Genomic DNA, 24087 nt, shown 5'->3' on the forward strand with positions numbered 1-24087 from the left:
TCTTCAGTGGGGATGGCTGCATGTTGATGTGTTTTACTGACTGGAAATGTTGCTTTTTCTCTGACTTGTCATAAGTTTTCTTTTGTATCTCTCTCTCTCTCTCTCTCTCTCTTCTTCTCACTCACATACACACCCGCCCTTACTCTTTCTTTTTACCCACATGTCTTCAAGGCATCTGAGCCCTTATCCACAGGACCCTTGTGTTTATGTTTTGGTCAGTGTCTCCTATCTGATGTACATGTCTGTGTGTTTAGGAGTTCATGGTTCAAGATTACCGAACGCCCCTGCAGGACCAACAGCGCCGTAGACCTTCACTACTATCAGAATTTCACCCTGGGACCGAGAGGTGACACACCCGCTCTCCTCTCTGCCTTGAGACATAATGCTTTGCTCCTTTTATTTTGCTTTATTAAAAACTACATGAGAGAACAATTGACATGTAAAGATGGTTTAAGCAAAGTTTCTTGCTTGTTTTTTGTCTGTTAAAATAACACATGGTTTTGAATAATGAAAGATTGATGAATGTCTTAAAACACGGCGCTCGTGCAAGATTCTGAGAAAAACATGATGGTCATGGCGCAATGGTCAAAGATGTCTGTCTAACACACGTTTTCCTAGAAAAAAAAAAAAAACTGCAATTATGGACGCAGAAATGCATCTTAGGCAGTTAATGTGCATGTCATTGAAAATGTATGCCTGCTTGTGCATATGTATATTGTATTGTGACCATTTTGACTACACTTAACAGTCTTTAAAAACTGACCTCTGATTGTGCCCCTAAAAGCGAGCGCTCTTAAACAAAAATGTTAGTGTAGAGCCCTGTCGGCAGTGCCACTTATTATAAAGTTCAAAATCTGAACATTAATAACCAATTATACCACAGCCTAACATGTTTCCCAACCATCCTATAAAATCATATTTATATGATTAAACTGATTTATTGAATAAATCCTACATTATATCCTGCTTCCAAAAAAGAATGTATTTCCATAAATCTTGTTTTACTCTGAAATGTCATGTTACATAAATTAAATTATTTGTGTCATCATGTTTCATGTTGGCTTAGTTTAAGTATTTTGTACTAATGCCTTTTGAGATATAATAATTGTGGTGTAATTTCTCTGGTCTCATACAGGCCGCCAGAGCGCAGGCATGGCTATGAACAGCAGTTTCATGGCGTCTCAGCTCAACTGGAACAGGAGACTCTAGAGGCCAAGCGTCCCCGCATCGATAACGTATCTGAAACACACTTTCCACGAGCTCAAACATCTGGCAATGTACTGCATCCACACACCACACTGGATGGCATCAGGTCCACCGGAGAGGTAAAGAAAGTAGCTCAAGCTCACTTGCACACACACATATCAGCATAAATAAGTGCAAGAAACATCACCATATTGCTTAAAGCAAACCGATCAGATTATTGCTTGTTATGGATGTTATGTTTTCATGTTTGTATTGGAAGGCTCTGTTTTTTTTTTTACACATTATCTCTATTGCATTTTCACCCTCTCTCTCTGGGTCAGGAAACCCAGTTTAGTGTGAAAGTGGAGGCCTCGTCTCTTGGTGGAGTTCCACAGGTGGGCGAGGATGCAGACACATCACCCTCCAAACTCTCCAAGGAGGAGTTGATTCAGAGCATGGACCGGGTCGACCGTGAGATCGCCAAGGTTGAGCAGCAGATTTTTAAACTGAAAAAGAAACAGGTGTGTAAAAAAAAGAAAATCTTAAAGGGTTCAACAGCTCGAGCATTTTGCGTTTCAGCTCTCAGCTATTGTTCATATTTTGTAAATAAAAAGCTTATTGACCTTTTTAGAAGTCGCTTGTGTGACCTAATGACAATATTTGTTTGTATAAATCCTTGAACAAAACTGCTGACATTCTCTCACTCGCTGTACGTGCGAGGGTTCACCCCTTATGTCACAGTTGATCTTCTTTACGCTAGCTCTCAAAGCTAGCAGCAGATTGAGTTTTTGCCCAATCAGAGCTTATGTTCAACACTAAGCTTTGTGGGAAATATGCCCTCCTGAGAGAGGCTTGTCTCAACTCTCATTCCTTGCTATTCCTGCTCTATTTGAAGGCCATGCCAAATTCTTCAGGATTGCATCATGATAATCCCAAGAGCAGCACTCGCCCCTCTCTCTGGCTGCAATGACTGTTTTCTTAAAATGTCTAATTGTTGTGATAATAGCCTGCTGGTTAAATGTACTTTCCCTTCTGTCATCATGGTCAAAACAATGAGAGAGAAGAAAACTGTTATCGTGCTTAGGAATTCTGACTTCATTAAGGCTGGAATTCAAAGCCTCTGTCTGGCTAGAAATTATTACTTTTTTCTTTTTAATTGTTCTATCATTATTTTGCTAGCTTTTCATTAGTTTCTCTCTCACTCCCTCATTTTTTTGAACTTTTGATCTTTTACCAGTATTCCATTTATCTATAAAGAGATTAAATAATCCCCAATTCATCAGCATTTTAAATATGCAGTATGGTTTTAGAGGGTAGAAGTCACAGGAGAGATTATGTTGATGATGTGTGATATTACACCTCTCCACTGCCCTTTAGTAATTATTAAACTCAAGTATGTATCTTGTCCCACACCATTTGAGCTATGAACATAAGTAATTACTCAGATCAATGCTATTAGTTTTCTTAGTAGTAAGACTTTAAGATTGACCTGGCGGGCAACAGCACAGTTTTAAAAAAAATATATATAAATAAATAAATTCCTATACACCTGAATTGAAGGAGGGACATATCTAGGGACCAGAATATCTTAGAGATTTTGAAGTGGAAGTTTTCTTAATGAATAGTTTTGTTCATATTTTGTGTGTATATGCTTGTTTAGACTTCAAGTTTAAGATGCATTGTCATGTTGTCTCTTAGCAACAACTGGAGGAGGAAGCAGCAAAGCCCGTAGAGCCAGAAAAGCCAGTGACTCCGCCCCCTGTTGAACACAAACATCGCAGCATCGTCCAGATCATTTACGATGAGAACCGGGTACACACATTTATACATTTACACGAAAAGCATTCTTTCTACAAAATATACGGTGTGTACAGCCTTTACAGGTCTAGTCATTTATAAAGCACATTTAAAAACAACAGAAGTTGATCCAAAGTGATGTTCAACCAATAAAACATTATAATGATAATGACAAAGAAAAATATAGAAAATATAAAAAAGAGTAATACAATGTGTAAATCCAAAAAACACTAACAGACCAAATACAGCCTCATTTCAAATTGTATCAAAAGCTAAAGAATAAAGATAAGATTTAAGGGGAGATTTAAAAATGGCTGGGGAGGGAGTGGAGACTGTTCAAGGGTTTAGGGGTGATGACTAAAGGCACGATCACGATTCGACTTTCTACAGGGAGCAGACTAAGGATGTTGATTACATGATCGGACTGTGAGCATTCTGGGTGGAGAAGGTCACTAATGTATTGAGGTGCAAGACCAAAAAGTGCCTTATAAACATAGTGAAGAGTTTTAAAATCAATCCTAAACCTAAAAGGTAACCAGTGAAAAGAGGCCAGTGCAGGGGAAATATTATCTTCTTTTTTTCGATCCCATTAAAAGTCTAGCTGCAGCATTTTGAACAATCTGTAAGCACGATAAGGCAGATTGAGTCCGGCCAATGTACAGAGAATTACAATAGTCCAACCTTGATGTGTATGTGAATGAGTATATAAGGGCTGGGTGATATGATGATATAAATATTGTGGCTACGATATAAAGTGTCTTTGCTATCATGTATGTCATGATATGTAAATGTCCATGTGCGCAGCGCTTGCGTTTCTATCAATGGCTGTGCTTCATGTGAGAATGAAACCAGGCTTGAGCAGGGAATGAGTTGCAGCCAGTAAAATTTGTGTGCGCTAGTTTAGCTCCAGAATCACTAAAGGAATCGTGCAGATCAGGCAACGATGCAAACGCGCCAACAAACTCGTTGCTTATTCTTTGCCATTCTGATTTTGCGGGCCGATTGTGAGGGGCTCTATAGTGGAGAATGCAGCAGTCCACCAAGACGCACTCTACCGGGACAGCGTCACAGTGATCCAGACACCTGAATCATTTCTTTAGCATGCAGAGGTTCGCTTGACTACACCGCGCATCTGTACTTCTCCATCATTTGATGAATTATTGCTGATATGATCAATAGAAAAGTCAAGAAAATGAAGGGGAGCTTGTTATTAATTCAGGTGTGACATCTGTGTTGGAAGTTCGCAAAAGCCGACACCGATTAGAAAAATTTAATCTGCAAACTGTCGCGTGATGATAATCACTTGAAGTAATACAAACAATCTGTTTTACCACCTCAAAATGAAGCACGCTGAAGAATATTATGAATGCCAAAAGATGCGCTCCGCATTAATTCCGTCTTTCATTTTTTGCTTTTTTGCCAGAAGTGTTTTAAAGTATTTTTTACGTTTATTTTCTGTAAGACGTGTTATTTTCGTTGTGGATGTTTTACTATATGTAATATTTTCTTACTTTGCTTTGAAAAGAGTTTCTTGAGGAAAGTTTATAATAATATTGTTCAACAACATATCAGACCAAAATGTGGCATAATGTGAAATTGAGTATTATGGTAATGTTTATTTAAAAAACAAGTGTTTTAAATCTTTGACTGTTTGTCAAGTTCTAAATTAGGAGAAAATTAAATAAGGAAGTAGTTTTCATATAAAAAGTATTTATTTCACTGACTGGATTTTCCAAAAATAGGCATTACAATATGGTTATTATGTGAACTGACTTTTATTGGTTTTCCAGAAAATAATTACTATATCGCGATATACTGTATATCATTATCGTGATATAAGATTTTGGTCATATTGCCCACACCTAGTGTATATTATGCATTATATAAGTTGTGTGTAAATCACATGCATGTTGTGTGCTTAAATTATTAAAAAAAATATTCTTCTAGGAGAGGATGGTCAATTGCTAATTGAATTAAATTGGGCACTCAAACATACAATATAGTCTGATTTGTGAGCTGGTTTTGTTAATAAATCGCTTAAAGTCTCAAGTTATTGTGTCTGAGTCAGGTTGACTAATCTTTCACTGTATGAACACTGAATTCGTCAGAGCAGTTATTGAACCACAAACCATTGCTTTCAGTCATGACTGACTCAACGAGACAAGAGCTGTTAAAGTTTGTGAAGTGGCCTTCAGTGCTAAAAAAAAAACAGAATTCTGTAGGAAACACTGCTGTACGCACAACTACTGTAGTTCAGCAATCCATCTTGTCTTTGATATGGCGAGACATCACTGGACATAAGTTTCTTCCACACACCTTTTAACCCTTCCAACAGTAAATGGTTACACACACAGCCTACACACATGCTTAGTACATGCTTAGCAACTGTTACCAAAAAAGCAGCCTGTAGATTTGCATGATTTTGTAATGGAGGTGTTTCCCAGCAAGAAAGTTGTAGTTCAGGAAATGGTGAATTTTGGGATGTTTATTTTTACTGCCTTTCACCCTGCAGGAAAAAAATATTTTGCAAACAAGTGATAAATATTCAGTGTGTTTAAACCATTTGTATATCAGCTGCTGAGACACACACACAACCTCCCACATAATGTCTCTCTATCAGTGCTACAGTCAACAGCTCAGTACAGTTTGTTCATTTAGTTTAGTGTGTCAGCAGTCTATCTGTCTAACCATAAGGACATACATCTGTCTCTTTTGCCAACTTTGTTGTGTCGTAGAAAAAGGCAGAAGAAGCCCATAAAATACTGGAAGGGTTGGGGCCTAAAGTGGAACTGGTGAGTATTGTAGAAATTGCTTTCTGATGCAATAGATTTGCATGTGTGGTGGGGTGTTTGTGTAACTAGCAAACCTGCAACTTTTCTGTCTCTCCTCAGCCTCTGTATAACCAGCCCTCTGATACTAAAGTCTACCATGACAACATTAAGACGTAAGTATATTGTGTGTTCAGCAGGATCGATCAGATGTGTGGTTTAGAGTTTGCACTAACTAATCCATTAGTTCTGTCACTATTTGATGCTTTAGACCTGTGTCGACTTGTCATGATCATGTGATTTATTTGTCTGTCTCCCTTTATATTTGTGTATCAGTTTTTTTGTTTCGTAAAGTGTAATGGCCAGATATATTTGGAATTATGTGAATGTGGAAATTAACTTAAACTGTAGCGCTTCACCTTCCCAATGCATGTTATATGCAAGCCACACAGCAGACATCTTAAGATGGTCCGAGTTTGTTTGGAGTGTTCACATGATTCTTGTGAACCACTCTGAAACCCCTGAAACAAACCACATGTCATCCATAGGCTGACAGAAGGTAAGCGAGTGAGACCCCATTTGCAATTTTAATTTTTATTGGAGATAAGCTTTTGTTTCTCACCTGCAACAACTCGGCTGCACTCTCCAGTGGCTGTCAGACAGCTGATGTTGCATGGCGTGTGGTGTGTCATGTACATGAGGTAAACATTGACTCACCAATCTGGACTAGTTGATTGATAACTAGTTGTGAACATTAGTCGTGCAAGCCCTAGTGTGGGCACAATAAGGGTCTCCCTTGTTTTCTCTGCAGTAAAGGTAAACGGAGGCAAGAACCTTTCACTCTGTACATGTGTGTGTGTGCGTGCGTGTGTGTGTCTTAAAACGTTTTCTTGGTAGCAGAAAGTGTGAATTTGTGGTAATCGCTGAGGGAAAGCCTGTCTGAGTAGGTTGGTTAAAGTGAAACTGCAGTGTGTATAGACGGGTCAAGGTAAGTCTGTCTGGATGTGGTGTGCTGTTGACTCAGCCAGTCAGACACATGATAGAGGATGGATGTGTGTGTGTGTGTGTGTGTGTGTGTGTGTTTATATGTGCATGATGAGCAAAGCCCTCAACCCTCTATGGGCACGTTGAAGAAGAATCACCATTAGCTTAACTAGTTTTTACTCGCCAGACTTTTGACGACATGTAAGCGTAATGCAACTGAAAACTGAAAAAGATATTAAGCTAACCGCTTAATCTATATACTGTATATAGTATTCAAATATATTACTTCATGCAATATAGTATGTGAGATTTGTACATTTTGTTTTCGGATTTCGCTTTTGATAATTTTAATCACATTTCAGCGTGTGTATTTCACATTCTATTAATTATGATAGTATAATGATGAAAATATAATTGCACATATAACAATTATTTAATAATTATAAATATAATTTAAGATATGTAAATGTCCATGTGCGTAGCGCTTGCGTATCTATCAGTGGCCGTGCTTCACATGAGACTGAAACCAGGCTTGAGCGGAGAATGAGTTGCAGCCAGTAAAATTTGCGTGCGCTGGTTTAGCGCCAGATTCACTGAAGGAATAATTTAAGTGCTACTACAAAAAAAAAAAAAAGAACATTTGTACCAAACCCTTTCATAGATGCGGAACAAGCCTGTTTGTTAAATTCTTTAATATTTACAGTGTTTTCTGAAGTTAAAATATTTCATAATGTATGATTGTGCCTTTAAATATTTGTATGTACACATTTATTACACGTACTACATTTTGCTACATTTAGTTTGTTTACATGCCCTTGTGCGATTTAACTTAGTTTACATTGATATGTTTAACCAGCACTAAATTGATACTGTCTCTTTAAGAGAACTGGCAATTCTGCAAATGTTTACAGTTGAATGTGCGCAGTGAACATTAACAAATGAGACGCTGGATTGGATGGTGGTTTTCCCCTCATCCGTACAATATATGATTAGAATTGATGTTTCTTTTTATCATTTTGATCACCAACTGAATGCATATAACAGAAAGGGTATAAAAAACAACATATGAAATGAAAATGGTGTGTGTGTATCTCGTCTTCGGATACAGTATACATGGAACGAAGCAAAAGGAAACTTTTATAACATGTATTGACTTTCTTGTACAGATATTTACTGTACACGTTCTCAAATTCAAATCTACAAGCTCTCAATATTAACTAGCCAGTGGCTAATAACGGAGGTGTTTTAGTCGCAAATGCAAGTGATTTTATGGAAATGTAGAGGGCAGGCCCTCCATTGTCATGAATCATCCATGGTGACCACCAGAAAATAGTTGTGTAAAGCTTACTACTATGCTTCCTCAAAACACATGTCTGAACAGCAGTGCTTTGGTCTGGGGGAATTTCAGATGTGTGATTGTGCTGTCTGCTTGTGCCAACAAAGTGGGACAATGACACTAAATTCAGTTACTTTAGATGTTATATGTTCTCAAAACTAGAATGAAGACTCTTAAAATTAGACAGTGATTCTCCATGCTTGTTTGTTTTGGGGCAGGCTATATACCTTAGTTATGTATACTGTATATTCAGTTAGTCAGAGCAGCACTAGACCCCCCACACCTTCTAATAATTTGGTTGGAAAGGTGAGAAATCTTGAATCTGTCGAGAAATCTTGTTCACACTTCTGTGCGCAGTGTTAGCTGCTTTTATGTGGGGGAATGTAAACATGCTGGTTTTTATCACTGCAGGAATCAAATGATGAGGAAGAAACTGATTCTGTTTTTCAAGAGGAGGAATCATGCACGCAAACAGAGGGTAAGTGCCTATTTGTCTCTCTCTTACACTGTGTCCATGAACGCATGTATTTCAGAAAGTGTTCCATCTTTAGGAGAGGAGACTGAAGCTGCCGAGAATCTAGAATATGTGTTTAAAACAAATTTTGAAAAAAAAGCATAAACCCACATCAGTTTCGCACTTAATACAAAAGCCTCATCTAGCCTCATCTCAGTAATCCTCAAGATGGCACCGCGGATGGCTGCCTCGGTGTGGAGCTCTCCAATTCTTTTGTTGTTTTTGTTTAAGAGGCAGTGGTACATGCTTTTACATCAATGAAATTTGGTGTACGGATGTAACAACGTTAAAGAAGGTGTGCTGTCCTAATTTGATAGCGCTCTTTATCAACAGTAAGCCTTTCTACTCGCTGCGGGAGTTTTCTTCGTTTATCCTGGTGAGTGTGTACATCCCTCCACAAGCGTGCGTGAAAACAGCGCTGTAACAGCTGGATGATCACATCACAGACGTGGAGCAACAATACCCGGACTCACTTATTATTATTCTCTGCAATTTTAACAAAGCACATTACATGCCCCACCAGAGACAGAAATATACTGGATCACTGCTACACAACATTAAAGGATGCATATCGCTCAGTTCCTAGAGCAACTGTGGGACTCTCTGATCACTGTCTGGTTCATCTTTTTCCAACCTACAGGCAGAAACTAAAATCAGCTAAACCTGTAGTAAAGACTGTAAAAGGTGGACCAGTGAAGCAGAGCTGGAACTACAAGCCTGCTTTTACTGCACTGATTGGAGTGTTTTTGAAGCTGCAGACACCCATCTGGATGAGCTCACAGATACTGTAACCTCATATATCAGTTTCTGTGAGGATATGTGCATTCCTACGAGGACTTATTAAACGTTCAACATCGACAAACCATGGTTTACAGCAAAACTCAGCTTCGTCATGCCAAAGAGGATGCTTACAGTCGCAGGGATAAAATCGTGTATAAACAGGACAAAAACACACTAAGGAAATTAAAGTGGCTAAAAGAAGCTACTCTGAGAAGTTGAAAAACAAGTTTTCATCTAACAACCCTGCATCAGTGTGGAGAGGCCTGAAAGACATTACTAACTTCAAGACACCATCCCCCAACACTGAAGGGAATCAACAGCTGGCTGATGACCTGAATGTGTTTTACTGTAGATTTGAAAAGCTCAGTCTCACACCCCACACCCGCTCTGACCTTCACTTCACACAAACACCAACAGTGTGAAGTTCCCTGCTGCTTTAAATGCTCCACTATCATCCCTGTCCCAAAGAAACCCAAGATCAAAGGACTTAATGACACCCCAGCATTGACCCCGCTCACCATTCTAAACAGCACTGTGGCAGCAGTGGAGTCATTCATGTTCCTGGGCACTACCGTCTCACAGGACCTGAAGTGGGAGACCCACATTGACTCCATTGTGAAAAAGGCCCAGCAGAGGTTGTACTTCCTTCACCAGTTGAGGAAGTTCAACCTGCCACAGGCGCTACTAATCCATTTCTACTCTGCAGTCATTGAGTCTGTTCTCTGCACTTCAGTAACTGTCTGGTTTGGTTCAGCTACGAAATTGGACATCAGAAGACTACAAAGGACTGTTCGGATTGCTGAGCGGATTATTGGTTGCCCCCTGCCCTCCCTTCTAGAACTGTACACGTCCAGAGTGAGGAAAAGGGCTGGAAAAATCACTCTGGACCCCACTCATCCTGCCCACTACCTTTTTAAACTGTTGCCTTCTGGCTGGCGCTACAAAGCTCCGAGCACCAGAACCTTCGGCAATCCATCTCATGAACAGTTAAAACTGCTCCATTGTGCAATAATTACATGCAAAACACAGCTTAGTCAATTATATTTATTTAACATATTGTACCTCTTCTGCATTACATTCTCGTGCATTGTATATAACAGATTTGTATTTGTACATACACCGATCAGCCACAACATTAAAACCACCTGCCTAATATTGTGTAGGTCCCCCTCGTGCTGCCAAAACAGCGCCAACCCGCATCTCAGAATAGCATTCTGAGATGCTATTCTTGTCACCACAATTGTACAGTGCAGTTATCTGAGTTACTGAAGACTTTGTCAGTTTGAACCAGTCTGGCCATTCTCTGTTGACTTCTCTCATCAACAAGGCATTTCCATCAGCAGAACTGCCGCTCACTGGATGTTTTTTTGTTTTGGCACCATTCTGAGTAAATTCTAGAGACTGTTGTGTGTGAAAATCAGCAGTTACAGAAATACTCAAACCAGCCTGTCCGGCACCAACAATCATCCATGCGACACACATCCATTGTGCGGCTGCAGTGCATAAAATCATGCAGATACTGGTCAGGAGCTTCTGTTAATGTTCACATCAACCATCAGAATGGGGAAAAATGTGGTCTCAATGATTTGGACCGTGGCATGATTGTTGGTGTCAGATGGGCTGGTTTGAGTATTTCTGTAACTGCTGATCTCCTGGGATTTTCACACACAACAGTCTCTAGAATTTACTCAGAATGGTGCCAAAAAAAATCATATCCAGTGAGCGGCAGTTCTGTGGACGGAAATGCCTTGTTGATGTGAGAGGTCAACCGAGAATGGCCAGACTGGTTCGAACTAACAGAGTCTACAGTAACTCAGAAAACTGCTCTGTACAATTGTGGTGAGATGAATAGTATCTCAGGATGCTATTCTGAGATGCGGGTTGGCGCTGTTTTGGCGGCATGAGGGGGACCTACACAGTATTAGGCAGGTGGTTTTAATGTTGTGGCTGATTGTTGTATGTGTGTGTGTGTGTCTAATATATATATAATCTCTCTCTTATTGTGTATTTCTATATATACTTATATTTTCTATTGGCTTTTTTTTTTTTTTTTTTTTTTTTTTGCATTTATTATCTCTGTCTTGTTGTATTGTTTGTGCACTGGAAGCTTCTGTCACCAAGAAAGATTCCTTGTTTGTGTAAGCATACTTGGCAATAAAGCACATTCTGATTCTGATACACAAGCCACTTTTCCACTAACGGGCTGAACTTTTCTGAGCTTGGCGTGTGTAGTGGTTCCAATAGCATATCTACATGAACACAGATCAGTACGGTTCAATTACAAACCGTTCCTGGCCCAGATTTCTCAGCTCAGTTAGCAAACAATACTCCCAGCAAACCATGTTGGTGGAATGGCTTTAGTGACGTGGCGACTCACGATTGGCCACTTGCCCAGTCAGTCCATTCTAATCCTGATTTTTCAGCACCACAATGAAAAAAGAAACCGTAGCTGTGCTAACAAGCCCGGATTTGTACAGAACGGCATGATTCAGCAATAGTAACTGTCAGGCCCGATGGTGGAAAAGCAGCTTTACAAACACTCTGCTTTTGTGTGTAAATTCTGCACTTTGTGTCTACGCAAAATGTTTGGTATAACATGCAGAGACGTTAATTACGGGATAATGGACTGGATGAAAATAAGAAATGAAAAACTAAAAGAAAAAAAACAACCCTGAAAAAATAAGGGTGTCCCATGTTTATCTCAATCCCTTATTGAGCAGATCCCCTTGATTTGCTTGCTATCGCAATTTGCTTTTGTTAACCTTTTGCTTGTAATCTAGATGATAGGTTGTGGTTCAATGGGAGTAGTCTGACTGAATTGATATTCTTAAAGCTAGAGATTTTTCATGTATCATTTGCAGGTTCCTCAAGCCTTTAAAAGCTTGGAAATATCTGAAGCTGAAAATGATGCCAGCTAAAAGCTCCAAGTTTAGGGACCTCTCTAAGATCACCATTGAATATCAAAATTAGCATCTTCCTCTGTCTTTATTTTCTGCCTCTCTCTCTCTCTCTCTCTCTCTCCCTCTGTTTTTGTGGTTCAGGACAGTATAATGGTGATGTTTTCTTTTAAAGCCACTTCTAAACATACACCATTGAAGCCACACAGAAGCATTTTGATGGCATTATTTGTATTTATATTGTTTTTGTTCTGTATGTACTGCAGTACAGACACAAATGTATTTGTCTGTCTGGGCAATGTCTTGACTGCAGCGACTCTTGTTGAACTTCTTTGTTCTCTTCCACTCCCTCACCCTGTCCGCAGGCCTCTGTGTCTTTTTCTGTCTGTCCTGCAGCTCTATTTTTCATGTTCATATAGCATTCTGCAGGCCAACAACACTACTTAGAATACTGAGGTATTACGAGACTTGTTCAAGTCAATAGAGTTATATTTACAGGATAATTTTCCTCTGTGGGACCCGCAAGCTTCTCAGCCAAAGTACAGATCTAGAGTCAGTGTATATAGTCTTATTTTTCAGGACATGAAAGTAAAGGCCAAAGTGTGCTTTGATTTTGACACGAACGCTCAGAGTCTGTGTACAGTCGAACGCGAGCCTGTCAAAGTTTACTCCATGTAACTGTATGCACATACTAAGGCATTTGGCGCATGCACGCTACGACTGCTTTAAGACACTGGACTATTTCTCTTAAGGAGTTTAGACCCTTAAAGATGTCTTTATAGTCCTTCAGATCTCCTCACACACGTGTTCTTGATGTGCACATCCACTGTTGATGTTTTTACCTTCGTCTCCTGTTGTTTATGGGATATTATATCATCATCTAGCGCATCTTTGTGACAGCAACGGCTCAATTGTGAGTGTTGCCACCTTTCGAACACACTAATTAGTGCAAATAATTCCAAGTGTATGTTCAGAAGACGTGCGATTAGAAAAAAATATGCAGAAAAAATATTCATTCTGCACTTTCAAAGACATGCGGTTAGAAAAATTGGGCTGCACACGTTCAGTGCTCGAGCACTCTGCTGATGACGAGAATTTTGTCACATGCAAAGTTTCTAGCAAGTCAGTCCACTGTCGGCCATCTTTGGAATGCTCTCGGAAGGCTAGTTCCAGTGCTAGTGCAGCTCCTATCTACTTGAATGCAGAAAGACCAAAATAAAAATTTGTTTTTAATAAAAAACGGTTGGTCAAGATTATGATCAAAGAACATATTTCAAATCGGCAATAAAATTTGACAATGCTGGTATCATAAATTGTGAATCTTTACCTCATATTATGCTAAAAAACTCAATTTTCCTGGCTAATGCGCATGCGCGTTCTCAAGTTGATTGACAGATGATGTATCTAAAAGGTGACTGGCTCTTTTAACTGTAAGGTGGGACTTCCTTTCTACAGCCGTTGACAGTTGGGCGCTCAGAGCTCTTAGTTGAGCGTTCCAATTTCATCCATTTATTTTAATAGAAGTGGCCCATCTGACCGAAGTATACTTTGGGCTTAAGGCTATTGACTATACCAGAGAACAGCTTTTTGAAAGAATCTTACTGGTAAAAATAGGCTTTGAAGAAGTAGTGCAAATGAATATAATTATTTGTTGGGAAATGTGTTCGTTATGAATAAAAATGCTAAAGAATTTATTTGATGACTTGCAACAAGTCAATAAAATAGGTGCACAATGTAGAGCATACATTTTTATACTGTAGCATTCAATTATTACATTATTTGTAGGAGAGTATTGGGCAAGGAGAAACATGCTTTTGCATTTTAAAGCAGGAAATAAAATATGTCTAATTAATCTCAAATAATCAACAGATTAAACAAAATATTGTTTGATATATTGTATTGTAAAAATTGTTAGTTGTTAATGTCCTGACATTAACGCTTTGGTCAATATTATTTAAAGACATTTTTAAGCTATTATATTACTAACAACAGGTGCATATAAGTTTTTTTAATTAATTACTCATAAATGTTAAGTAATTGCCAACTTGTTTGATTACCACAATAAGTAGTTTATCATTATTAATAATAATTAATTGAGTGCTTGATATGTTTCTTGATTTTTCTCCAAACATCATCTTGTTTATGTTAAGCTGTTTTGTTGGTGTTGATGAGATATACTAACCAGCAGAACATGAAAATAGCTCCAATGTGGGATCATGTATGTTGTTCTAAAATGAATTCTTTGATGTGTTTTGATTTTTTTTTTTCTTCTCAGGAGCAGAAGATTTGCCAACGGTATGACGAGCTGATGACGGAGTGGGAGAAAAAAGTCGAGCGAATGGAGAACAACCCTCGCCGTAAAGCTAAAGAAAGCCGCACACGTGAATACTATGAGAGACAGTTTCCTGAGATCCGCAAGCAGCGCGAACAACAAGAACGCTTCCAGAGGTTAGCTGGGCCTGCCACTTTCCCTTATGACCCATTAAATGCTCTGTCAAACACACATTTATTGGTATCGCTTTTCCCTGACACTGTTGTGATGCAACATCTTGTGTAAACACTCAAGTGTTCTTTCCTGACTCAGCAGTTGGCCAATCAGTATTGAGGTTCCCGTGGGTACTGGTGTCAGAGGTCAGGCTATGATAGTTCCTAGTACAGAGGTCGCAGGGCTTCCCTGAATTACAGGGAACTCTCTCTGGAACACCAGTGAAGTGGAACCGAGGGACATTCACATACCATTGACCTTGATTCACCAACAGCAGACACAGTTTATTTTTTCTGATAAAATGACCAAAGTTACCACTTTATTGTGGAAAAAATTTCTTTATCACATTGTAGACTGCAATATGTGTTGGTCTGATTCTGAATATTGTTCATTATTAGACCAGCAATTATAGACCTCAGTCAGGGTAAACACCATATTTAAGTTAATCACAATTGAAAATGAGGCTGTAAGGAATAGACATGCAAAGTCCAAAGTCACGTCTAATAATCAAAACTGATGTTTTTTTTTAATTTTCACTGGAATTTTTAATATTTGATCTGAATTGAGTGATCGACACCCTAATGTAATATATATGATATTATATAACCAATATATTTAATGTTATAGACTGTTGAATGGACTGCACTTCTATTCCTCACCACCTTGTTTTCAGTTGCAGAATTTAATTTGTCTACCCTGACCAAGGTCTATTGGTTTTGACTTATTTACTAAAACAACACCATTTCAGATATTCTGGTTAGTGCGAACCATGTATCCTTTTTTGTGTCCTTTTTTCCTACATAATTATTATTTTTTTTTTTTTTCATAGTTGGAAAGGTCCTGGGATTCTGTGCTGTAGTTCCGTTCATTCAGATCAAACCCTCAAACTTCAGTGAGCGATGTTTGCCTGTCTTGATTGTTTAGACAAGCCAGCATATGTAGCTATTGTTACTGGAACAGTCTCTAAACCGAAGAACTTTGGAGTTCATGAATAGACCCAGAGGAATCTGGCCAGTAGCTGTAACCGCTGCTTCAAAGGCTTTTTGTGGGAGAAGAAACAGGGTGGGACTCTGGTCTGGTAGCTCACTTGAGAAGGTGGCGTTACATGGATCAGAGACAACAAAGTCAGGAACAGAGAAACTATTTATCTAACCATGCTTCATCTTTCCCTTAGGGTGGGCCAAAGAGGCACAGGTCTGTCTGCCACAATCGCAAGAAGTGAACACGAGATATCTGAGATCATTGACGGCCTCTCGGAGCAGGAGGTAAACCAGTGATTTTAATCTCTGATTTTAAAACCCTAATTGAAGTTTGATGTCTCAGGCACTCTTGATTAAAGTGTTTTGTACTGAATTTTAGAGCTTAACTCAGAAGTGTAGCACTTAAACTTTACACCCCATCCATATTCCACACTTCAGAGTTTATTATTTCCTGTGAGCCATTGAGTTATTAGTTACATACATAGGAGTAATATCAGTATATTGTATTTTTGATTTGCAACTTAAGATTGGTCCACTTACAGCTTGTTCTGGCCAAAAACCGACCAATGAAAATACTGTCTGAGTGATGTGTAATGCCACCAATCATGGTTCGTTTTGTAAACTAGAAATTAGCAGAAATATGTGTAAACTGCTGACTATTTTTAAGAGACATAACTCAGAAAACAAAGCAGAATATACTAGGGCTGGGCATTGATACAGATTTACCGATTCACAAGCTTTCGATTCCGATTTCTATTAGATTTGATATCGATTAATATGGGTGTATTTAAGTTATCAATGTCCCTTTTGCTTGCATATGACAGAAATTCACTCCCGGCTAATCCTGTTAATTATACAGGGGACCTTCTAACTATGTACATAATGAAAATATTAATTTGACTAATTATATATTGTTTTTTTTTTTATTTTGTTTTCATCATTTTTGGTCATATTTTGTTTTGTTTTAAAAAAATGAACAAATCCATGTATTCAATAAATAAGCTATAACTATATTTCATATATATTTTGTTACATGTTTATTTTTTTTATTTCATAATTTGAACTATTACTAGTATTTTCATTGATTTGTTGAACACGTGCTAAAAACCGGTACTGTCTCATTAACAAAACCATCATTTCTGAAAAAAGTGTCTGTAAATGAGCACGTTAATGAGAGAAACTCGAACGGCTTTATCTCATCTGTGCTATGCATGATTAGAATTGAATGTCTATTTTTTCTTGTCTTTGATCAACAACTGATTTTATAGAACAGAAATGGTATTAAAAGAGACATTATTTCATGACAAATGGTTCGCGTGGAACTCGTCACACCTATTACACGGAACAACTTTTACTCTCAACACACAGTGAAAGGATTTCACTGCTGAATACAACACTACTGTACTACACAATCACTAGTGAGTGAAACCTAAACATTTACCAACCAGTTGCCAAATTTTTGTTACATAGCATTAAATTGAGTTGCAAATGCAAGTGATTTCCTCTCATTGTAGTGAAGGGTTGCGAGTTGAGTAAAAGATCGATCTTGGGATTTAAGAATCAAAATCAAGTTCGCCTAAATGAAGATTGTGATGCATCGGAAAATCTTTTTTTACTCACCCCTATAATATACAGTTATGCTCATGGATATAGAGTTGTTTATAGCTAATATATAGCATTTGTGTGCCTCAAGCAAAATGTAATTCAAAGATGTAAGGCCTCTAACGCAAGTATCATTTAAACTAAATTTTTGCTCCTTTAAGCCAGCAGACTAAAACAAACCTGTACAACCCAACTCTGGGAAGTTGAGTTGCAGCTGGGCAATTTGATTAGAGCTTGTGACTTTTCAAAAGTGTTGTCTAGTTTTGTGTTCAGTATGTCCCAAATTCGTGCTGTCGGAGACTGAGACTTGAATAATGTAAACAAGTGCTACAGAACCATCGTGGACCTCAGTATCTTTGTGTCTTTATTAGAACAATGAAAAGCAAATGAGGCAGTTGTCCGTCATTCCTCCCATGATGTATGACTCCGAGCAGCGGAGAGTGAAGTTTATCAATATGAACGGCCTGATGGATGACCCCATGAAGGTCTACAAGTCCCGCCAGTTCATGAATGTCTGGACTGAACACGAGAAGGAGATCTTTAAGGAAAAGTGAGTAGCTGTCACTCCTGTCGGTGTGTATGGTGAGTGTGTGTAACTCGTGTTTCAATATCTATCTTTCTCTCTTCTGGGATATAGGTTTGTGCAGCACCCAAAGAACTTCGGGCTGATTGCTTCATTTCTAGAGAGAAAGGTGTGTTTTTCTGTTTTCTCATTCATTCGAGTATGGTAGGCTGCATTCACACCCAGATCTTCCCTGGATGTTCACCACTGCATGTTTGAAATGAACCGATGTAACAGCGTTACTGACTAAGATCACATCTACCCACCCACATACAGTGTTTTTTCATTGCGCTGATGGTATTTTCTTTTCAAATCAAATCCAAGTTGGACAGCTGTATTTATATTCTCTCTCTCTTTCTCTCTTTCTCTGTCTCTCTGCAGTGTGTGTCTGATTGTGTGCTGTATTATTATTTGACAAAGAAGAGTCAGAACTATAAAACTCTTGTCCGACGAAACTTTGGCAGTCGGCGACGAAGGAATCAGGTATTAAAAAAAGAAAAGTGTGTGTGTTGTTTCCCCTCCACCTGTGCCCTTTTAGTACTACTATCAGGGTTTACATAGTCATGGAAAACCTGAAAATATCAGTGAATTTTAAAATGGTCATTTTAATGCTTTGACATGTCATGGCTGTATATAGTATACAGTATATAAAATTTGGTATGGAAGTATGAAAAAGTCATTTATATGTCTATAGTGAATATGAATTTTTCTACTTATAGTCAGCTCTGACATGTTTCATTGGATAGAAATTGCTCTTTTAAAAAGTTATGGAAATTCATTGGTCAAAAGGTGTGGAAACCCTGCTGTATTCTCTCACTCTGTGGATATTTGTGCAATAGTTAATTGGATTCTGGGTAAAATGTATTTTGTTATGTCAGAGGCTTCACTTTTGAGATGCGGTTTGGAAGTAGTGAAGGACTTGAGAAGTCTCCTCGTGTTCAGGATGCACTATTCCAACCTCTGCCTCACAGTTTGAGAAGGTGTGTGTGTGTGTGTGTGGGCAGATTTGGGTGGTTTACGAGGACATTTTTTTTAGGTTAGAAACTGGTAATTACAAGGGTAATATGCTATAAATGTGGTTTATGAGGACATTTCTAGTGTCCCCATAATTCAAATCGCTTAAAAACATACTAAACAATGTTTTTTTGAAAATGTAAAAAAAAAGGGTTAGGTTTAGGGGTAGGGTTAGGTTTAGGGGATATAATCTATAGTTCCTACATTATAAAAATCATTATGTCTATGGAGAGTCCTCACCAAAATGTGTGTGTGTGTGTGTGTGTGTGTGTGTGTGTGTGTGTGTGTGTGTGTGTGTGTTTTAAAATGGCTTTGTGTTTGTATTTTGATATTTTTTTTTTTTTTTGAGGGGGTGTGTCTGAATTATGTTTAATGCAAGGTTGTATGTTTTCTTTTTAACAAGAGGGTGTGTTTTGGGTTGTGTGTTTTGTGGTTGTTTTTGTATGCTGTCGAAGCTGTGTTTTAAGAACTCAGCACAAGACTGTGTGTGTGTGTGTGTGCGCGTGCGCGTGCATGCGCACAGGTTATCAGGCAAAAATGCATCTGTGTTTGAGAGTCTCTCGCTCTCTTTTGCTTGCTCTCTCTGATTTATGGAGGGCAGCACAGCTTTCCAGGAATCTGTTTTATCTGTTTGGCACAGCTGAGAGGCTCCATGCTTTCAGGGACCACAGAGAGAAAGAAAGGGAAAAGAGTTTCAGACTTAAAAGGTGTGTTAGTTCAGTAGCTGCGGCTTCTAACTTTCATGCGTATACTTGCATGTTTCAGGAGGGTGAAATGTTGCCATGTCACCCAGACTAGGTGGTTATCTGATTGTGATATGGACATTCTTTGAAAGTCAACATGAAATCAAAATTGTCCCTATTTACTTTCTTAATACAAGTTGCTGGTTTTATTGGGCATGATGTGCGTTATACAAAAGAAAAAAAAAATTGTCTTCATAATCTTTTATCAGAAAATCGACTCTCTCCTCTTCTGAAACAACTTTTACATTATGCCGTATCGTGTTGACTATAAAACAACAGACATTATTGGGTATTGTACCTGTGTTTTGGTTTTGCAAATTTGCCAAAGATTCATCACATATTAATGCTGACTGAGAAGAACTGTGATCATGAAAAATAAAGAGACAAAGAAGTGGATGAATGCAAAAGATGCATAGCGCTACAGATAATGCAATCTATCCCGATCCCATTCTTACTCTGGGAATATAATCCTCAGGAGGCAGTGTTCTTTCTCCCTGAGCACAGACAGTGTTTGCTCTATTTATAAGTGATCTATCTTTGATATTATCGTACACACAAAGAGATGATCGGCTACATGCCCCTTCTAACTCGATTAGCCCTCTTTCACCCATGTGTGTAAGCAGCTGGTGTACAGAGTTGGCATTAACAGGGTTGGGGAGTAACGAAATACATGTAACAGGATTACGTATTTAAAATACAAAATATAAGTAACTGTATTCCACTACAGTTACAATTTAAATCATTGGTAATTAGAATACAGTTACATTCAAAAAGTATTTTGATTACTGAAGAGATTACTTTGCATTTTATTGTCATTTGTTTCATTTAATATTTAGTCCTTTCAGATGGAAAACATTTATACATATAAATGATGCGATCCAAAGTGCATTTGAACAGCAGTGAAACGTTTTCTTATGATGTGTTACATTCATACAAGCAGACAGAGAAGTAAGTTTGGAGCAGAAGAAATAGAAATAAACCTTGTGTAAATTGTCAGCTTTATGCTAAGCTAAAATCTTATTTCTATCCATTTTACACGCACGTTACCAGGCACGATCATATTTTTTATCAAGAAAATTCACGTTGGATCATAATTTCTTTTTTTCTAGTAAGACCTTTGATATTAGGGCAAAAATCGTGTTCTTGATAAAAAAATTTGTATTGTTAAAATTTTGTAAAAATTGCTGAAGAAGTAATCCAAAGTATTTAGAATAAGTTACTGACCTTGAGTAATCTAACAGAATATGTTACAAATTACATTTTACAGCATGTATTCTGTAATCTGTAGTGGAATACATTTCAGAAGTAACCCAACCCTGGGCATTAATTACAGCTATATTTCAGGCTACCTAAACAGTATAGACAGCACTGTATAAGAGTGTGTGTAACAGAGGCCTTCTGTAAACACCGCTTCTGCACACATCACAAGCCGAGGCTGCAGGTCATTGAAAGCAGGTGTTTTTGAGTCAGGAGTTGAGCTACAGTAATGAGGAGATGATCTGAGCTGCTCTGCACACACACTTTTCCTAACCCTGCAGCCTCCAGTAGCCCCAGGCGGTTTCAGTGAGTGGGCATATGTGCAGCCTTTATCGTTTGCATGCGTGTTCAGAACAGCAGGCAAAAGTGATTCCCGGAGTTTCTTTAGCTATCGGTTGATCTGCATTACAGGTCAATATACAGCACAGTTGTAGTTTCCTGTACCACCTGTTGAGATTCTTATATTCACATACTGATTAAACAGAGGACAACCAAAATCATGTTTATCTAATCTTTAAAATGCTCTGAGTTTGTGTGTATGCAAAAGGGCCTCTTAACTGAGTATGTGTGTGGGTGGAGTGTATGACCCTACTCCACATTAGAGACCCATAAAAGTGTTTGTGTCAGTTCAGTTCAGCTCATGTAGAGTTCTGAACACTGTTCCAAACAAACTTCTGCTTGTGCTTTCTGTTCACTGAGTCCCCAGAGAATGTTAGAGTGCGAGAGCGAGCAAGCGAGAGAGAGCACGAGTACAAGCCAGAACAATATGCATAAGCGGAAAGAGACATTTCTTCTTCCTTTAAAAAAAAAATTTTAAAAAATGGAAGCATGTGTTCTGCCGTCCCTGACTATTTCAGAGAAAGAGGGAGGGCCGGAGAATGTGTGTGAGACACCCCTCCTGAGCTCTGCGCAGTGGTATGTGCCGTTTCTACCGACACCAGTGAGAAAGTTGTAGAGCAGCTTGCTGTGCCAATCAAAATCCTGACTGGGCCGGGTTAAGATCGGCCACTCTCCTCTCCCCCTCCACCCTGCAGGGATTACCTGGGCTGACCCTGACACCCAGATTAGTTAGTGCACATTTTTGTGTGTGTGCGTGAGATAGAGATACCACTGCTGCTTTAGCTGGCTCAAACAACTCAATGGCAAGCTTTCTTGGAATATGTGCTAGCTGGGTCCCGGCAGCCCCACCGCTGAGGATCTGATCCAGCGTATGCTGCTGTCAGGCAGCCCGGGACTCGCTCTCCTGCTCAGCCTGTTCCTGTCACTAACTCTGGCTTCTGCTGCACAGCATTCTGGGATATATAATGGGATGAAGGGGACATTTTTGAGGAGCAGATAATCGTAAATGAAGGTACTGTAAAATTCATGTGTGAATCGTGTGTGTGAGCTGAAATGTATTTTATTATATGAGAAGAAGGATCAGAGTGTAATTTGGGAGAAACGAAAGTAGAACAGCTTTGTAGGAAATGGGTTAGGTTATACAGTTTAGAGGTCATTACTGAAAAAGTTGACCAATCAGCATTAGGTATTCCAGAGAGTCATGTAATAAGGTTTGGTAATATTGTTAATGACAGTCATTGTAAAGTGTGATATCTAACCAATATAGTAGATAATATATAAACAATATATATTTTAAATAATTAGTGAATTAATTAATCCTATTATAGTGAAGGCATGGTTCATGAATCAGGGCTCAACAGTAAGGATTTTATCTGCTGGCCCAATTGGACCAGAACTATAGATTTGTACTTGCCCTGTCAACATTTTCACTAGCCACACTGCAAAATATGCAAAATGTTTTTTTTAGCAATATATTGTTATTAAAGCCAATTTTTTTAATAAACAAAATTACTTGGTTTTTAATTGACACATATACAATGAATGTAAGATTGAACTGGCCTGGCCTGCAAGTGACCCAAAACACGCACTAGCCCAAGACCAGTGGGCCAGGCTTATTGTTGAGCCCTGACAGAAAAAAAGAGAAAGACAGAAATGTTGTTGTTTTGGTTTTGTTTTTTTTCTCCTGCTGGGACAGTAGTTCAAATTTTTACTTAGCCTGCCAACATTTTCACAACCACAAAAATATTACATTTAATTTTTAGCAACAATATTTATATGTGGCAGAAATCTTTTTTTTTTTTTCATTTAACATTTTTTATTCATAAAATCAATTTTCTACAAATAGCTTTCTCATTTGCAAAAATAGTTGAAATTCTACAACTATAATAAAATTAGATGAATTCATAAACTATGAATTTATACATACTTTTGCAAGAAATAATGGGAAATGGTGACATTGCACCATTATGATCTGTTTGATGTTTCAAAGACTTTCACAAGTTCACAATTTTAACAAAAACCTCATCTGTGTCAGCCTGTTGACATTTGATGGTGACATTTAAATCAGAATTCTCTACTACAATGTTCAGTGCATCCCAGAAAAACCAAATGTATGCAAGGCATAAAAACACATGATCAACACATGTAAGATATTGCAACACTGCACTGGCACAATTGAGCAAGTGACACTTCCATGGCCCCAAACAGTCTGACACTGGCTCTGGGAGCCAGCAGAAAAGGAAGGGGGTGACAGGCAAGGAAGTATAGCACAGAGAGCTGCCTGGAAAAATATACCCACTAGAAAACAATGTATTTAATTTTATTTATTTAATGTGAAAGGTCACAACATTTAGAGTGGGCACAATCCCATAACAAATATCCGGATTAATCAGACAATCAGTAATTTACCCAGCCCTGTCTATGTACTAGCATTTTGTTTCCAAATTCTATGTGTGTGTTTGTGTTTCTCAGCCTCTTCTACAGTTCTCACATTTGTCACAAAATTTCAATGATTTGTCTTGGTGGGAATTGAAAAATTTCAAAATAGTATAATTTAAGTGCTGCGAAGTTTGTCTGAATTGGCTTTAATTATTTGTACTGCAGGTTGTGTTGATAGCTACAGAAATATCCACACCTTCTGAGACTTTACCTCTATGTCAGAATGACCACAAAAAACAGAATGAAACTTCTTCAAAGGTACCCTGTTAAGCTGTAATCTCCAAAGTCTCCAATAAAAGATAAGATCTTAGAATATGTACAGTAGCTTAATTTTCATTTCTTGCTCCCTTTCTCTCTAATCATGATACACTTTGTCTCAGAAACCCAATAATCGATATTGGTGGT

General features: G+C 38.3%; 1 protein-coding gene across 11 annotated transcripts in view; it reads left to right on the plus strand.

Annotated features, from left to right (window-relative positions):
- The window catches only part of LOC127440151 (nuclear receptor corepressor 1-like), a 140348-nt gene that overhangs the window by 38168 nt on the left and 78093 nt on the right, over window positions 1–24087 (plus strand). For 10 of the 11 annotated variants that reach the window (XM_051696585.1, XM_051696584.1, XM_051696586.1 and 7 more), the window contains exons 3-14: window positions 255–346; window positions 1136–1325; window positions 1527–1706; window positions 2884–2997; window positions 5718–5774; window positions 5874–5926; window positions 8482–8548; window positions 14537–14709; window positions 15921–16011; window positions 17700–17878; window positions 17966–18020; window positions 18272–18373. In XM_051696585.1, the coding sequence (XP_051552545.1) occupies window positions 255–346; window positions 1136–1325; window positions 1527–1706; window positions 2884–2997; window positions 5718–5774; window positions 5874–5926; window positions 8482–8548; window positions 14537–14709; window positions 15921–16011; window positions 17700–17878; window positions 17966–18020; window positions 18272–18373 (1353 nt within the window). Of the gene's footprint in view, window positions 1–254; window positions 347–1135; window positions 1326–1526; window positions 1707–2883; window positions 2998–5717; window positions 5775–5873; window positions 5927–8481; window positions 8549–14536; window positions 14710–15920; window positions 16012–17699; window positions 17879–17965; window positions 18021–18271; window positions 18374–21971; window positions 22256–24087 lie in introns of those variants that run through there. The other variant, XM_051696592.1, reaches the window with a different exon arrangement.

Source organism: Myxocyprinus asiaticus, chromosome 4 (genome assembly GCF_019703515.2).
Source record: "Myxocyprinus asiaticus isolate MX2 ecotype Aquarium Trade chromosome 4, UBuf_Myxa_2, whole genome shotgun sequence".
NCBI lineage: Eukaryota > Metazoa > Chordata > Actinopteri > Cypriniformes > Catostomidae > Myxocyprinus > Myxocyprinus asiaticus.